Here is a 13099-nt window from a genome sequence, read left to right on the forward strand (position 1 = left end):
GAGCAGGACCCATCTCTTTCCTAGAAGTTGAGAAGCCAGATCCTGTCTGAAAAGAATCCCTTTGCATTTCCCTAATGAGTTATTATGTAGCCCTCACTTGAAGGCTCAGGAGAGGAAATTCATTCCCTGCTAAGGGGATCCATTCTCTTTGGGACTGTACCAGAAATTTCCTTTTTATTATCATTAATACCAATTATTAATTATAATAATGTACATTAGTTTTCTAAACATTTTATATACATTATCACATTTGATAACCCTAGGAGGTAAGTGCTCTTATTATCTTATTATTCCTGTTTTACAGATGAGGAAATTGAGACTCAGAGATACTTAATAATTTGCCTAAGGTTGGACAACTTATCAGTATCCAAAATGAAATTTGAATCCAGGTCTTCCTGATTTCAAGTTTAACACCAGATACCATACAGTTTATCTGCCATACTGAGCTAAAATCTGCTGCTTCTCTCAGATTTACTCCTAAATGTTCCTCCTTCCATTCACTGAGACCAAGTAAAATGAGTCTGATCTTCCCCCCTGACAACCCATTCTTTAGGAACCTGAAGTTAGTCATCATACACCTCTTTCAGGTTCATGTTTTTTCCAAGATACACATCATTCTAACAACTAATCTTTGAATGAAGTGGTTTCAGATTTCCTGTTTTTCCTTTTCCTGTTGTGTTTCATTTTGCCAATAGCCTTCCTAAAATGTGGCTTCCAAACTGACTATGGTATTTTCTCTCTGGTTTGGGTTAGTAGGTTTCTATTATTACAACTTAACTAATTTTTTTTTGCATGTCATCTGTTGAAATTTTTTGGCCAAAAAACCCCATATTTGAGGCACTTATCTCCCATTTATCCTTTTGCTTCCTTTTACTCCAAGTTAGGACTTTATTAATGATCAAAAGATATTAGAATTTAATTAGAAATTTACATTAGAAATGTAAAATCCAAAGATAATCTTTGTAATTTTTTGATGTGTCAGGAAGTCCCTGGATATATTTTTGGTTTGTTTATCCCTTTCTGAGCATGTGATGTTTTGCGGAGTTGTATATTCTAGAAGGAAACATTGGCCTAAGATTTGTTTTTCTCTTTTTGGTATGGATCTGTGCTTTCAGCGTTGTGGGCAATTTCCAGTGTTCACAACTCCCTCCATGGATGAGATTGGCAACATATCTCATTTGTAATGTACTCTCAGAAAGCTGCCTTACTCTCAGGGAGATTGAATGATCATACAACTGGTATGTGGGAGAGGCGAGTTTTGAGCTCCTTGCTTATGATTTTCAGATCAGCCCTCTAGCCCATACTTCTGTCTGTTTTTCATTTTGTCTAGTCTATGCTTTACAATTTGTGGGGTTTTTGTGCTTTTAAATGAATATAATATTTATTCTTCCTTTGAGGGGTTTAAAAGGACAGTAGCCATAAAATACAATCCTGATGGGAGAGAGAGACAACAGGAATTGTGTAAGCAAGTTGTGCAGCTAAATCTTTTGAGGTATATTTCAGATCAATAATTGTATGCTTTTTTAGTAAAAGTCATTATCTTTCAGCATCAGGGTAAAGAGAGACTTTGCGGCTTTTTGGTGAAGAGACTTTTTCCTGATTTCCCTTACTCTTTGGATAAAAAATTGAAGAATAAATATACCTTCAGAAAAATAAACTATATATTTAGATAACTTTAAAAAACACTGTCTGATGAATGGGTCATACTGGAAATTCATTCATATATTCAAAAATTAGCATTAATATTTTTGTTTCCTTTTTAGCAACCCCTGTCAACATCTCCCATTAGTTCATTAGCCACAAGATTTTTGGAAGAGGAGGAACTACGATCTCATCATATTCTGGAACGTCTTGATGCCCATATTGCCGAGTTGAAAAGAGAGAGTGAAAGGACAGTGAGACAGTTCACAAATCTAAAGTAGCTTGCAATGTCAAGATCCTCCAAGGACAATAACCCCGAAGAGTAAATGTCCTCTCTGTTTGTGGAACTTCCCAAAATGTGAACAACCTGTGAAGACAGAAGTGACTGACTGCCTGAGTGAAAGCAGTGGTGAAGAAACAACCCTTCTGAAAAGGAAGATCCTTCCTCTGAAGCTGATGATCAGATGCCTTCATGCTTTTTGTCTGGAGGACTTTTGATAGCATCTGCTCACCAGCCTAGACTTTGCTAGTCTTTTCTGTCACATGCATATTTATTGTAACAGAAAATGTAATGCTGTTTAGATGTTGATTCAAATGTGAATATATCTGTGTGTGCTAATTTAAAATAAAGATTTTACAATGTATATTCTATTTAGGGAAATTTTTTCTTTAAGGAAAAAATGTGAAAATAGTGGGAGTTCAAGGAAATGATCCAATCTAACTTTGCTGATATTTTATATTTAAAGATAATATTTGGAAAAGTTTGTTTTTCTGTTTCATTGGCAAAATATTGTATATGTAACACTTTATATTTCTATAAGCAATGTTGTAATGATCTCAAAGCACCCAAAATTAGAAAATACCAAAGCTTTAAAGCACAAAAGCAAATCAAGTGTCTAATCAAGTATGATTAGTATGGGTACAGAACATCATCAAATAATAAGCAATTATTTACAAGGACCTACTATATGCCAAGCTCAGTACCAAGTTTAGGGAACATATGTGCAAAGAATAAAATATCAATCCTACCATTTGAGCTTTTATTCTAACAGGGAGACAAAAAGTACATCTAAAAATTTATTCAGCATAAGTACTAGGTTAATAAATGCAAATACATGTAAACTAATTAAATACAAAGTAATTTGAGAGGGAAGGACCTTATCAATTTGCAGGATCAGAAAAGGCTTCATGTAGAAGATGGTGCTTGAGCTGTATCTTAAAAGAGAAAAGTATTTCTGTGAGGCAGAAGTAGTAGGGAAGTGCATTCCAGACACAGGACTCAGCTAGAGACAGGAGATGGAGTAACTGGAATGAAGAATAGAGATAAGGCCAATTTAATTGACTGCGATAAGTGGGAAGGGAAATGTCCAGTGAGGCTGGAAAAATAGATGGGGACCAAGTTGGGGAAGGCTTCAAAAGCTAAGAAATTTATAATTCTGGAGGCCATAGGAAGTCCACTGAAATTTGTCACATAATCAGATTTCTGCTTAAGATAAACTACTTTGGTAACTAGGAAGGACTGGAGAATTTTGAAAGATGAGGCAGGAAGACCAACAATTTAGGTGAGAGGTAGTGAGAACCTGACTGAAGATAGTAATTAATAGTAAGTAGAAAGGACTTTTAGATTTGGAAACTGATTGGATTTGTGGAGTGAAGGAGAGATGAGTCAAGGATGATGTCGACATTCTAAACCTTGGAGACTAAAAGGATGGTGGTGATTTTGGCAGAAATGGGAATTTGGAAGAAGGGTTTAATGAATAATTCAGTTGATCTGGTTAGACATTCCCATTTGAATCAACACCTAGGTAGCATCACAATCTGTGTGACAATATGCGTGTTACAGAAAAGACTAGTTTAAGGTACATATGATTTAAAATGTGTAATAGGCAACTGACAATGAGGAGCAAAAGATTCAGGGTAGACTTTGGGGCTGGGAGTATGTAGATCTGGGAGTCATCTACTGAGACATAATAGATTTTTGAATTTATGAAGTCTGACAGAGAGAGAGAGAGAGAGAGAGAGAGAGAGAGAGAGAGAAAATGAATGTGTGTTGGATCCTTTTGACTGGTAAACTCATAATATTTTTAATGCATAAAAGAAAATACATAGGATTACAAAAAATAACATTAAAAAAGTTTCAAAAAAACTTTTTACACTGACATCTCACCTCATCCAGGACAAGGACTCTTGAGAGGGAGAAGACAGAATCTTAGAAAAGACCCATTGTTAGGGGATGTTATTTAATATGAGATGGTATTAAATTGCAAAAGTAAATATATAGATAGGCCTTGCTTTATTGCATGCTTTGTGAAGGATAAGATTCTAGAAGTTTCAATGAATAGGAAAATTCCTTAAATTTGAGCTTTTAAAAAGGAGGAAGAGAATTTTTTTTCAAAATGTGTTAAGATGGGGTGGCTAGGTGGCACAGTGGATAGAGCACTGGCCTTGGAGTCAGGAGTAGCTGGGTTCAAATTGACCTCAGATACTTAGTAATTACCTGGCCATGTGGCCTTGGGCAAAGCCACTTAACCCTTGAAAAATCTAAAAAAAAATGTGTAGAGAGTGTTTTGTGTTTTATCATTTCTTTTAGAGGAAATAATTACTGTGTATATGATACTGGTTTAAACTTAATTTGGCATGACCCATACTGATTTATAGAGTAGTATTTACTTTTTAAAATGCTCATAAACCATTTCTCAATAATATATTCTAATATCTGGCCTAGAATCAAATTCAAACTCACTGGAGCTCAAAGAATTTATTTTCTTTTATTGGGATGAAAAATTGGGACACTTGCCTATCTTCGGTTTGACAGCACTTCAGTTTTCCATTTTTCTTTATTTCACTCTTAATTTCATTATCAATTTTACTTTTACATCAGCAAATACTATTAATGAAGATATAAGAACATTAAAAGAAAAATGAAGAAATAATACATCACACAAATTATGCATATGTCCATAAATTTTTATGAACCAATCTTTAACCACAAACCAAAAATATTTGGTTGCTGACTTCAGCCCATTAGTAAAACCTCCATGATTTTTCTAAGATCACTAATGGTGGGTGGCTCAGCATTCATATTGACTAGTTCTCTAAGTATCCTAGAAAGCAATTCATTCTGGCTTGGTGACTTGAATTCATTATCAGCCTCACTTTTTCCTATCTAATTGCTTTTCATCAATTCCAACTTATTAGTCATTTTTGTTCTTTCCTTCCTGGTCTGGAAAATGTTCTCCTTAGTAGATAAAATGGAGCAAGATGAAAATGGAATAATTCTTATGTAAAGGGAACCAATGAGCCCCCCTGCCCAAATCTGGAGAGGACTCATAATATGCTCTGCCTGCTGGGAGGTTTGGTGGGCCTGTTATGCAAGTATTCTCTAACCCCTATTGGCTTACTATATAATGAAAGACCATTTTATTTGCTGCTGAGTTAGAATTGAATGTATATACAAATATATCAAGCAGTTGAACTCTTTTTGCTGCAACTTTCAAGTGAGGATAGGAAAGAAATGCTGTAGATTTGCAGGTTGGGGGAAAGGAGAGGAAAGGAGGTAGCAGTAGTTGTTCTTGGATACCCCTACCCAGAAACCATGTGGTTGTGAACACATGGCAAATCTGTTTCTGTTGAGTTGTACTCTCTCCTGATTTTAGGTGAATGAGTGTCAGAGATAAAATGAATCCAGTTATGAATTTAGGAGCTTCATTGGCAGAAACACCATTGAGGATGCCTTTCAGCAATGAGGGCCAATAACAGTAGTAGCCAAGTCCATGAGGAGACAGCCCAGAGCATGGACCTGCTTAAGCAAGGTGGCTCATCCATTGGCTATGTCACATTGAGAACTGAAATTTATGGGGATTTTTTTAAATCAATCACTTAAGTTTGAGTCTGCTCTCCCCAGAAACTGATGTAATAGAATACTTTCTGTTTTAGGGTGTTATCCATTAGTCCTTATTCTGCCTTCTCAGTAAATATCCATTTGTAAAATCTAATTGGTGTTGATTGGTTCATAGATAGTGGAGGAGATACTAATTAGTGAGATGATTAATTGATTTTGGTTCTTGAAGAAGACAGTGACATCAGGGAGGTGATATTAGGGGGAATGTAGCAGATGAAGGTTTTTGAGAAAAAAAGAAAATATTTGAAAACCCATAAATCTTTGGAGAGTTGTACTAAGGGGATGAGCAGGAGCCATTCTCTAGGGACTGAGAGTCTGATAATCTGAGTAGTGTGGGAAGAGTAAGCCTAGATGTTAGTTAATAATAGCTGAAATTTGTTCAATCCCTTAAGGTTTGCATACATATATCAGTTGATTTTCCCAACAACCCTGATAACTATGGAGGTATAGTTATTCCTATTTCAGTGGAAAAACTGAAACTCAGAAATTGAGTGAGGTTTGAAAAGGCCTTTGAAAATTAGAGGTTAATGGACTGGTTCACAACATCTGAGCCTATAAAGCCTACATTCTATACTTTTTCATATCCCTCCCAGCTAGAACTCAATCCTCTTGACTCCTTTAGAGGGCTCCTTACACAAGATTGTCCCTACAAATAAGTTGTAAGTGCACTTCCTGGCATTTTTCCATCTACTTCTCTTTTTGGGTAGGAAAATCTCTTCCTTGATGTAAGCAATTACTTTCTCTCCATGAATTTTGGACTAGTGGAATCCATAGAATATGTGGGCCAAAAGGGTGCCTACATCGGGAGAGGTGGGACTATGGGGTTTCTGATTTCCACTCCTAGCTCTTATAATCTGAGTCAGAATCTCTGATTTGCCAGTCTGTCAGGCTAATAACACTCTTTTTTTTTGGTCACACAGCTCATAGGGCTGGGAGTCAAACTTGGGTTTCTCCTAATTTAAGGCATTATCCCCCACTGTAACTCTCTCTCTCTCTCTCTCTCTCTCTCTCTCTCTCTCTCTCTCTCTCTCTCTCTCTCTCTCTCTGTTTCTCTGATGTTATCTCTGGACTACACTAGAAAAATTGATGATTGTTGTCATTTCTTTCATTTTCTTTGAGGCAGTAAGGAAAGAATACAAGCCTGGAAACCATGGACCTGAGTTTTAATCCTGTATTTCAAGTTTAACTCTGATTTGAAGGGAGTTCCTTTATTTTTCTAAAGTCCAATTTTCTTTTTCTCAGGAACATGAGGATTAGAATATTTCAACAATCTACCTCTCCAGATTGTTTTTAAATAAGTCACTCTGTGAACTGCTCTGCCTATGTTGAGTTTTATTATTTTTGAACATAGGTTTTTTGATTTAGAACTAAAAGGGACCTCAAAGGTCATGGTTCAGTAGTGTAAAATTCAAAAAGAAATGTATCCCTGTGGGTCACATATTGACTTAGAAAACCCCAAATTAACATTGCCTATATTGTATTGGGTTTTATTTTCTTAGTTTCCAATTACTTTTTAATCTGCTATAGTTGCACTCTGCCTTTTGTGGTCCTGGGGCTAGAGGCCTGCCAGTGAATATGACATCTCTTCCAACCACCTAATTTAAGAGATCAAGAACTGAGGCTGCTTGGCCAGGGTCAAACAGCTAGTGAGGATTAAAGGTGGGATTTGACATCTTTCAAATCGAAGTCTTTGAATACAATCATAGCTACAGATACTATTTCATTAGAGGTCCTGCCTCCCTGCTTCATAGTCTTCAAAATACCTCAATTTGAAAATCTTGCCCACACCTCCTTTTTTATTTTTTTAAGTTGTTTTTTTTTTTGCAAGGCAATGGGGTTAAGTGGTTTGCCCAAGGCCATTTGAACTTAGACTCCAGGGCCAGTGCTCTATCCACTGGCCACCTAAACTGCCCTCTCACCTCCTTTTGAAAACTCTTTAACTGCCAAAAAAACACCCCAAAGTCAACTAACTGAATAGACCCCAAGCTTCTCCCACATTGGGTACTAATAACACATAGCTATTAGGGTTCTTTTTATTTTTGTTGAATATTAATAGAATGGTCACCATAATTCTATCAATAACATCAAGTGATTTTCTTCCTTGGAATCTCCCATGGAATAAGACATTCTCCCTAAATGTTGGGAGCCCCTTCCAACTGTTAGAATTGGTCTAAGGAATTTCATTTTTCAATGTCATGAGAGAGGGGAAAGGGAAATGACTGATTTGATTCTCATTATTATATAACCTAATAGAAAGAATTCTTGTTCGTTCCTTGATTGTATCTTTTTCTGAAAAAATGACATTTTAAAAGTTCTGTCTAAAACATGTCCACAAATATTCACAGTCTATCTCCTTTGTGTGAACACCTGTCCTGGGGCAAAAATTTTGTAAATGTACTGCCAGTATACCTAACAGCATTATCACTATGGCAGGAATGTTTTGGACTGTGGATAGAATTCTCTCTGAGTCATGTGTCATGAGTTGGCTTCCAGTAATATTGTGATGACTGACAGCAAAATGAATCCATAAGCCACGGCATATTTTCTTAGCTGTTGGGTACCTCCTTTTGGCATTTAGGTGACCCTGAGTTTTTGAAGTCTATGCCAGAAGAACATAAACTCTGACAAGGTCCTACCAAGTTGGAAAGGGCTCAAAAAATGGAGCTGGTTATGGATGGTGTGCTGTGGACCATTTATATTAGAGGCTCAGCCCTAGGGATGTCCACTAAGATATAGATGTTTTGGCCATAAAAATTTGTGAAGACAGCAAGATAGAGTATAAAGGTCACTGGACTTGGAGTCAGAAAGTCCTGGGTTCAAATGCCATCTTAGACACTTGCTAGCTGTATAAACCTGGCCTCAGTTTCTTTTTTTATCTTTTTACCTGAACTTCAGTTTCCTCATCTGTTAAAGAAGCAGTTTGAGTTTGATAGATCCCTCCCCTCTTTGCTATCACAAATTGAAGTCTAAATCTATTATCCTGTTATCTTAAGACATTGGGGGAGTTACTATCCAAGTCAGAGGAGGAAGTACCCACACTAATGAAATCATGTATTTTAAAATCAATATCAAAGAACTGATACTCTGCAGAGGAAGTGGCATATTGGCTTTGTATTGGTTTTATATCAGATCATGCATATGAAATTAGGAAGGGACTTCGGTGGTCATCTAGTCCAATTCATTTCACAGATGCGAAAGGGGTCCAGAGACATAAAGTGACTTTCCTAGGGTCTCATAGTATCAGAGATAGTATTTGAAACCAGGTCCTTTCTAAATCCTGAACCAAAATCTTTTTTCTTAGACCATATCAGAATTTTTTTTCTAAATTTTAATGAAATTACTTTCTTCAGTGAATTTTTTTCTATTTCTTTTTTCATTTGACCAAGTCTTACTTTTTTATTTATAAAAGAAAGATTTTATTTATTTTGAATTTTACATTTCCCCCTATTCTTGCTTCCCTCCCCCCACCCCTCACAGAAGGCAGTCTGTTAGTCTTTACATTTTTTCCATGGTATACATTGATCTAAGCTGAATGTGATGAGAGAGAAATCATATCCTTAAGGAAGAAAGATAAAGTATAAGAGCAAAATTACATAGTAAGATAATGTGTTTTTTTAATTAAAGGAAATAGTCTTTGGTCTTTGTTCAAACTCCACAATTCTTTCTCTGGATACAGATGGTATTCTCCATCGCAGATACCCTAAAATTGTGCCTGATTGTTGCACTGATGGAATGAGCAAGTCCATTAAGGTTGATCGTTTCTCTCATGTTGCTGTTAGGGTCCATACCAGAATTTTTAAAGGAGTAACTAAAGAACTTTATTTTTTCTTTCTTTCTTTCTTTCTTTCTTTCTTTCTTTCTTTCTTTCTTTCTTTCTTTCTTTCTTTCTTTCTTTCTTTCTTTCTTTCTTTCTTTCTTTCTTTCTTTCTTTCTTTTTTCTTTTTTAAAGAGAAACTTTCAGGGGCAGCTAGGTGGCGCAGTGGATAGAGCACTGGCCCTGGATTCAGGAGGACCTGAGTTCAAATGTGACCTCAAACAACTTAACAATTACCTGTGTGACCTTGGGCAAGTCGCTTAACCCCATTGCCCTGCAAAACCCAAAAATAAAAAAATAAAAATAAAAGAGAAACTTTCAATTCAATGAAGTAGAAACTGAGCAGTGAAAAATGTACCCTAAAAAAAACTGCTGGGAAAATTGGTAGTACGGAAGAAACTTAGGTTAGACTAACACCTCACACCCTTTACCAAGATAAGATCCAAGTGGATATAGGATTTAGACATAAAAAACAATACTACAAGCAAACTAGAAGATCAAGGAATAGTTTACCTGTCAGATCTATGGAAAGGGAAGCAGTTTATGACTAAGGAAGAGATGGAGAACATCACTAAAAACAAACTAGAAGGGGCGGCTAGGTGGTATAGTGGATAAAGCACCAGCCTTGGAGTCAGGAGTACCTGGGTTCAAATCCCATCTCAGACACTTAATAATTACCTAGCTGTGTGGCCTTGGGCAAGCTACTTAACCCTGTTTGCCTTACAAAAACCTAAAAAAAAAAACCCTAGACTTTTTTATTACATTAAAAAGCTTTTACACAGACAAAACCACTGTCACCAAGATCAAAAGAAATGTAGTAAACTGGGAAACAATCTTTACAACTAATGTTTCTGACAAAGGACTCATTTCTAAAATATACAGAGAGCTGAGTCATATTTTAAAAAAAACAAGCCATTCCCCAATTGACAGATGGTCAAAAGATATGCAAAGGCAATTTACAGATGAGGAGATCAAAGCAATCCATAGTCATAAGAAAAATTGTTCTAAATCATTACTTATTAGAGAAATGCAAATTAAAGCTTCTCTGAGGTACCATCTCACACCTCTCAGACTGGCCAATATGACCAGAAAGGACAATTATCAATGTTGGAAGAGATGTGGGAAATCTGGGACACTAATACATTGTTGGTGGAGCTGTGAACTCATCCAACTTTTCTGGAGAGAAATTTGGAACTATGCCCAAAAGGCAACAAAAATGTGCAAAACCTTTGATCCAGCTACTGGGTCTATACCCTGAAGAGATGATGAAAAAGGGTAAAAACATCACTGGTACAAAAATATTCATAGCAGCCCTGTTTGTGGTGGCGAAGAATTGGAAATCAAGTAAATGTCCTTCAATTGGGGAATGGCTTAGTAAACTGTGGTATATGTGTGTTATGGAACACTATTATTCTATTAGAAACCAGGAGGGATGGGAATTCAGGGAAGCCTGGAGGGATTTTCATGAACTGATGCTGAGTGAGATGAGCAGAACCAGAAGAACACTATACACCCTAACAGCAACATGGGGGTGATGATCAACCTTGATGGACTTGCTCATTCCATCAGTGCAATAATCAGGGACAATTTGGGGCTGTCTGCAATGGAGAATACCATCTGTATCCAGAGAAACAACTGTGAAGTTTGAACAAAGACCAAGGACTATTACCTTTAATTTAGGGAAAAAAAATCTTATTTTCTGATCTTGCTGTCTCTTATACTTTGTTTCTTCCTTAAGGATATGAGTTCTCTCTCCTCACATCCAATTTGGTTCAATGTATGCCATGGAAACAATGTAAAGACTGGCAAATTGCCTTCTGTCGCGGGGGGGAGGGAAGTAAGATTAGGGGGAAAATTGTAAAACCTAAAATAAATAAAATCTTTAAAGAAAAAAAAAGAAAATGTATCCTAATGCTAGCAACTAAGTTCTTCATATCCACAAGCATAGCTTCGTAAAATTGATTGAATAAAACCAGGACTATCAGATAACTCTATTTCATCCCATTGGTAATAGGAAAGAGGCAGATAAAATATCTTCAAATCTAGTGGCTAGTCTCACTAGCCATTCTATCATGAAATTATCCACCCTTTTCTGAGAAATTGAACTCATTAGGCAACAAATTCATTTTTTATTTATTTTATTTATATTATATATTAATATTTGCATAGTCCTTACTGGTTATGAAGTACTTTTTATAAATTGCCCTGAAAAACCATAAGATGTTTTATGCTTGAAGTATTATCTATACAGGCAAATTATCAAAGACTAAAGAGATTTTTTTTCCCCATCCAAATTTGTAGACTCTTTGAAACTAACCTCCTAAAGTTAAGAACAAGAATGGCCTCGTGGTGATTGGAAAGGGTCTTGAAGAAAACTAAGAACTTTAAGGTATGGAGTTGATGAGAGACAACAGGGGGAATAATTGGCAAAATCATGAAGATGGGAAATGCATAGGTCAGTAGATTGGATTCTTCCTCTAAAAATGCCTGTTCATATCCTTTGACTATTAATTGGGGATTGAATCTTATTCTTATAAAATTTGAATTTGTTCCTTATATATTTTGGAAAGGAAGCTTTTATTTAAAAATATCTTATTGCAAAGATTTTTTTCCCTAGTTAGCTGCTTCCCTTCTAATTTGGGTTGCATTAGTGTTGGTTATGTAATTATTTTAAAATTTTATACAATCAAAATTATTCATGTTGTCTTCCATGACCCTCTCTCTTCTCCATTTGTTCATTAACTTTTCTCCTAGTCATTGATGGTTTATGCTATCACCCTTTTTGTTTAAGACATGTACCGAATTTGACTCTCAACCTTTCTATATGGCATGAGATATTGGTCTATACCTCATTTTTAGCAGATTGCTTTCCAGTTTTCTCAGCTTGTTCTTGCTGTTCAGTCATTTCAGTCATGTCCAACTCTTTGTGACCACATTTGGGGTTTTCTTGGCAAATATACTGGAGTGGTTTGCCATTTCCTTCAGTTCATTTTATAAATGAAGAAACTAAAGCAAATGGGACTAAATGACTTGCCCATAGTCACTGGGCTATTAAGTATCTGAATCTGGATTTGAACTCAGGTCTTTCCTGACTCTAGTCCAATGCTCTATCAAATCAGTCACCTAACTGTCTCTAGTTTTCCCAAAAGTTTTTGTCAAATAGTAAAATCTAACTCCCAAATGTGAGATCTTTGGATTTATTAAAGACTAGGCTCCTGAAATAGTTTGTTTATATATATATATATTCTGATTTACCTTTCTATTTCTTAATATCAATTTTTAAAAATCAATTATTCTTTGGTAGTATAGTTTGATATCTTCTTCTGCTAGGGGACAATTGTATATAGCTCAATACCTAGGTTATAAAATATTGGCCAGTTTTTAATTTATTTTTTTTATTGAGACTATTTCCCACAGGATTTTGACCAAAACTGGGACCCTGGACTTGGGGTTTTATTAATATTTTCAGATAAAATTCTAATGGTCTGGTCTTAATAAAGTATCTTGAAAAATGAAGACAATGTAGTCCAGGAGAAACTACATATCTCATATAGGTGAATGTCAGAGGAAAAGCCAGAGACTGAGCAAAGCTGATTTCTATGAATCAGGAACTCAGCAGAAAATCCAAAAGCAAATCTAAACATCTGTCTATCATACTGTAGGTGTGCCCATTCACTACAGATTTAGGTCTTTCTAGCTATTCACAGCTCAGTGGCACAGTAGATAAAGCCTCTACCAGAACT

General features: G+C 35.9%; 1 protein-coding gene across 9 annotated transcripts in view; it reads left to right on the plus strand.

Moving 5' to 3' along the window:
* The window catches only part of CEP63 (centrosomal protein 63), a 76906-nt gene extending 72697 nt beyond the window's left edge, over positions 1-4209 (plus strand). For 6 of the 9 annotated variants that reach the window (XM_074214815.1, XM_074214818.1, XM_074214814.1 and 3 more), the window contains one exon: positions 1764-4209. In XM_074214815.1, coding sequence (XP_074070916.1) covers positions 1764-1922 — 159 coding nt within the window. In that variant the 3' untranslated portion in view covers positions 1923-4209. The remainder of the gene's footprint in view (positions 1-1763) is intronic. The other 3 variants (XM_074214820.1, XM_074214819.1, XM_074214821.1) reach the window with 3 other exon arrangements.
* Positions 4210-13099: the final 8890 nt, after the last annotated feature.

This window comes from Macrotis lagotis, chromosome 1, assembly GCF_037893015.1.
Source record: "Macrotis lagotis isolate mMagLag1 chromosome 1, bilby.v1.9.chrom.fasta, whole genome shotgun sequence".
Lineage (NCBI taxonomy): Eukaryota > Metazoa > Chordata > Mammalia > Peramelemorphia > Peramelidae > Macrotis > Macrotis lagotis.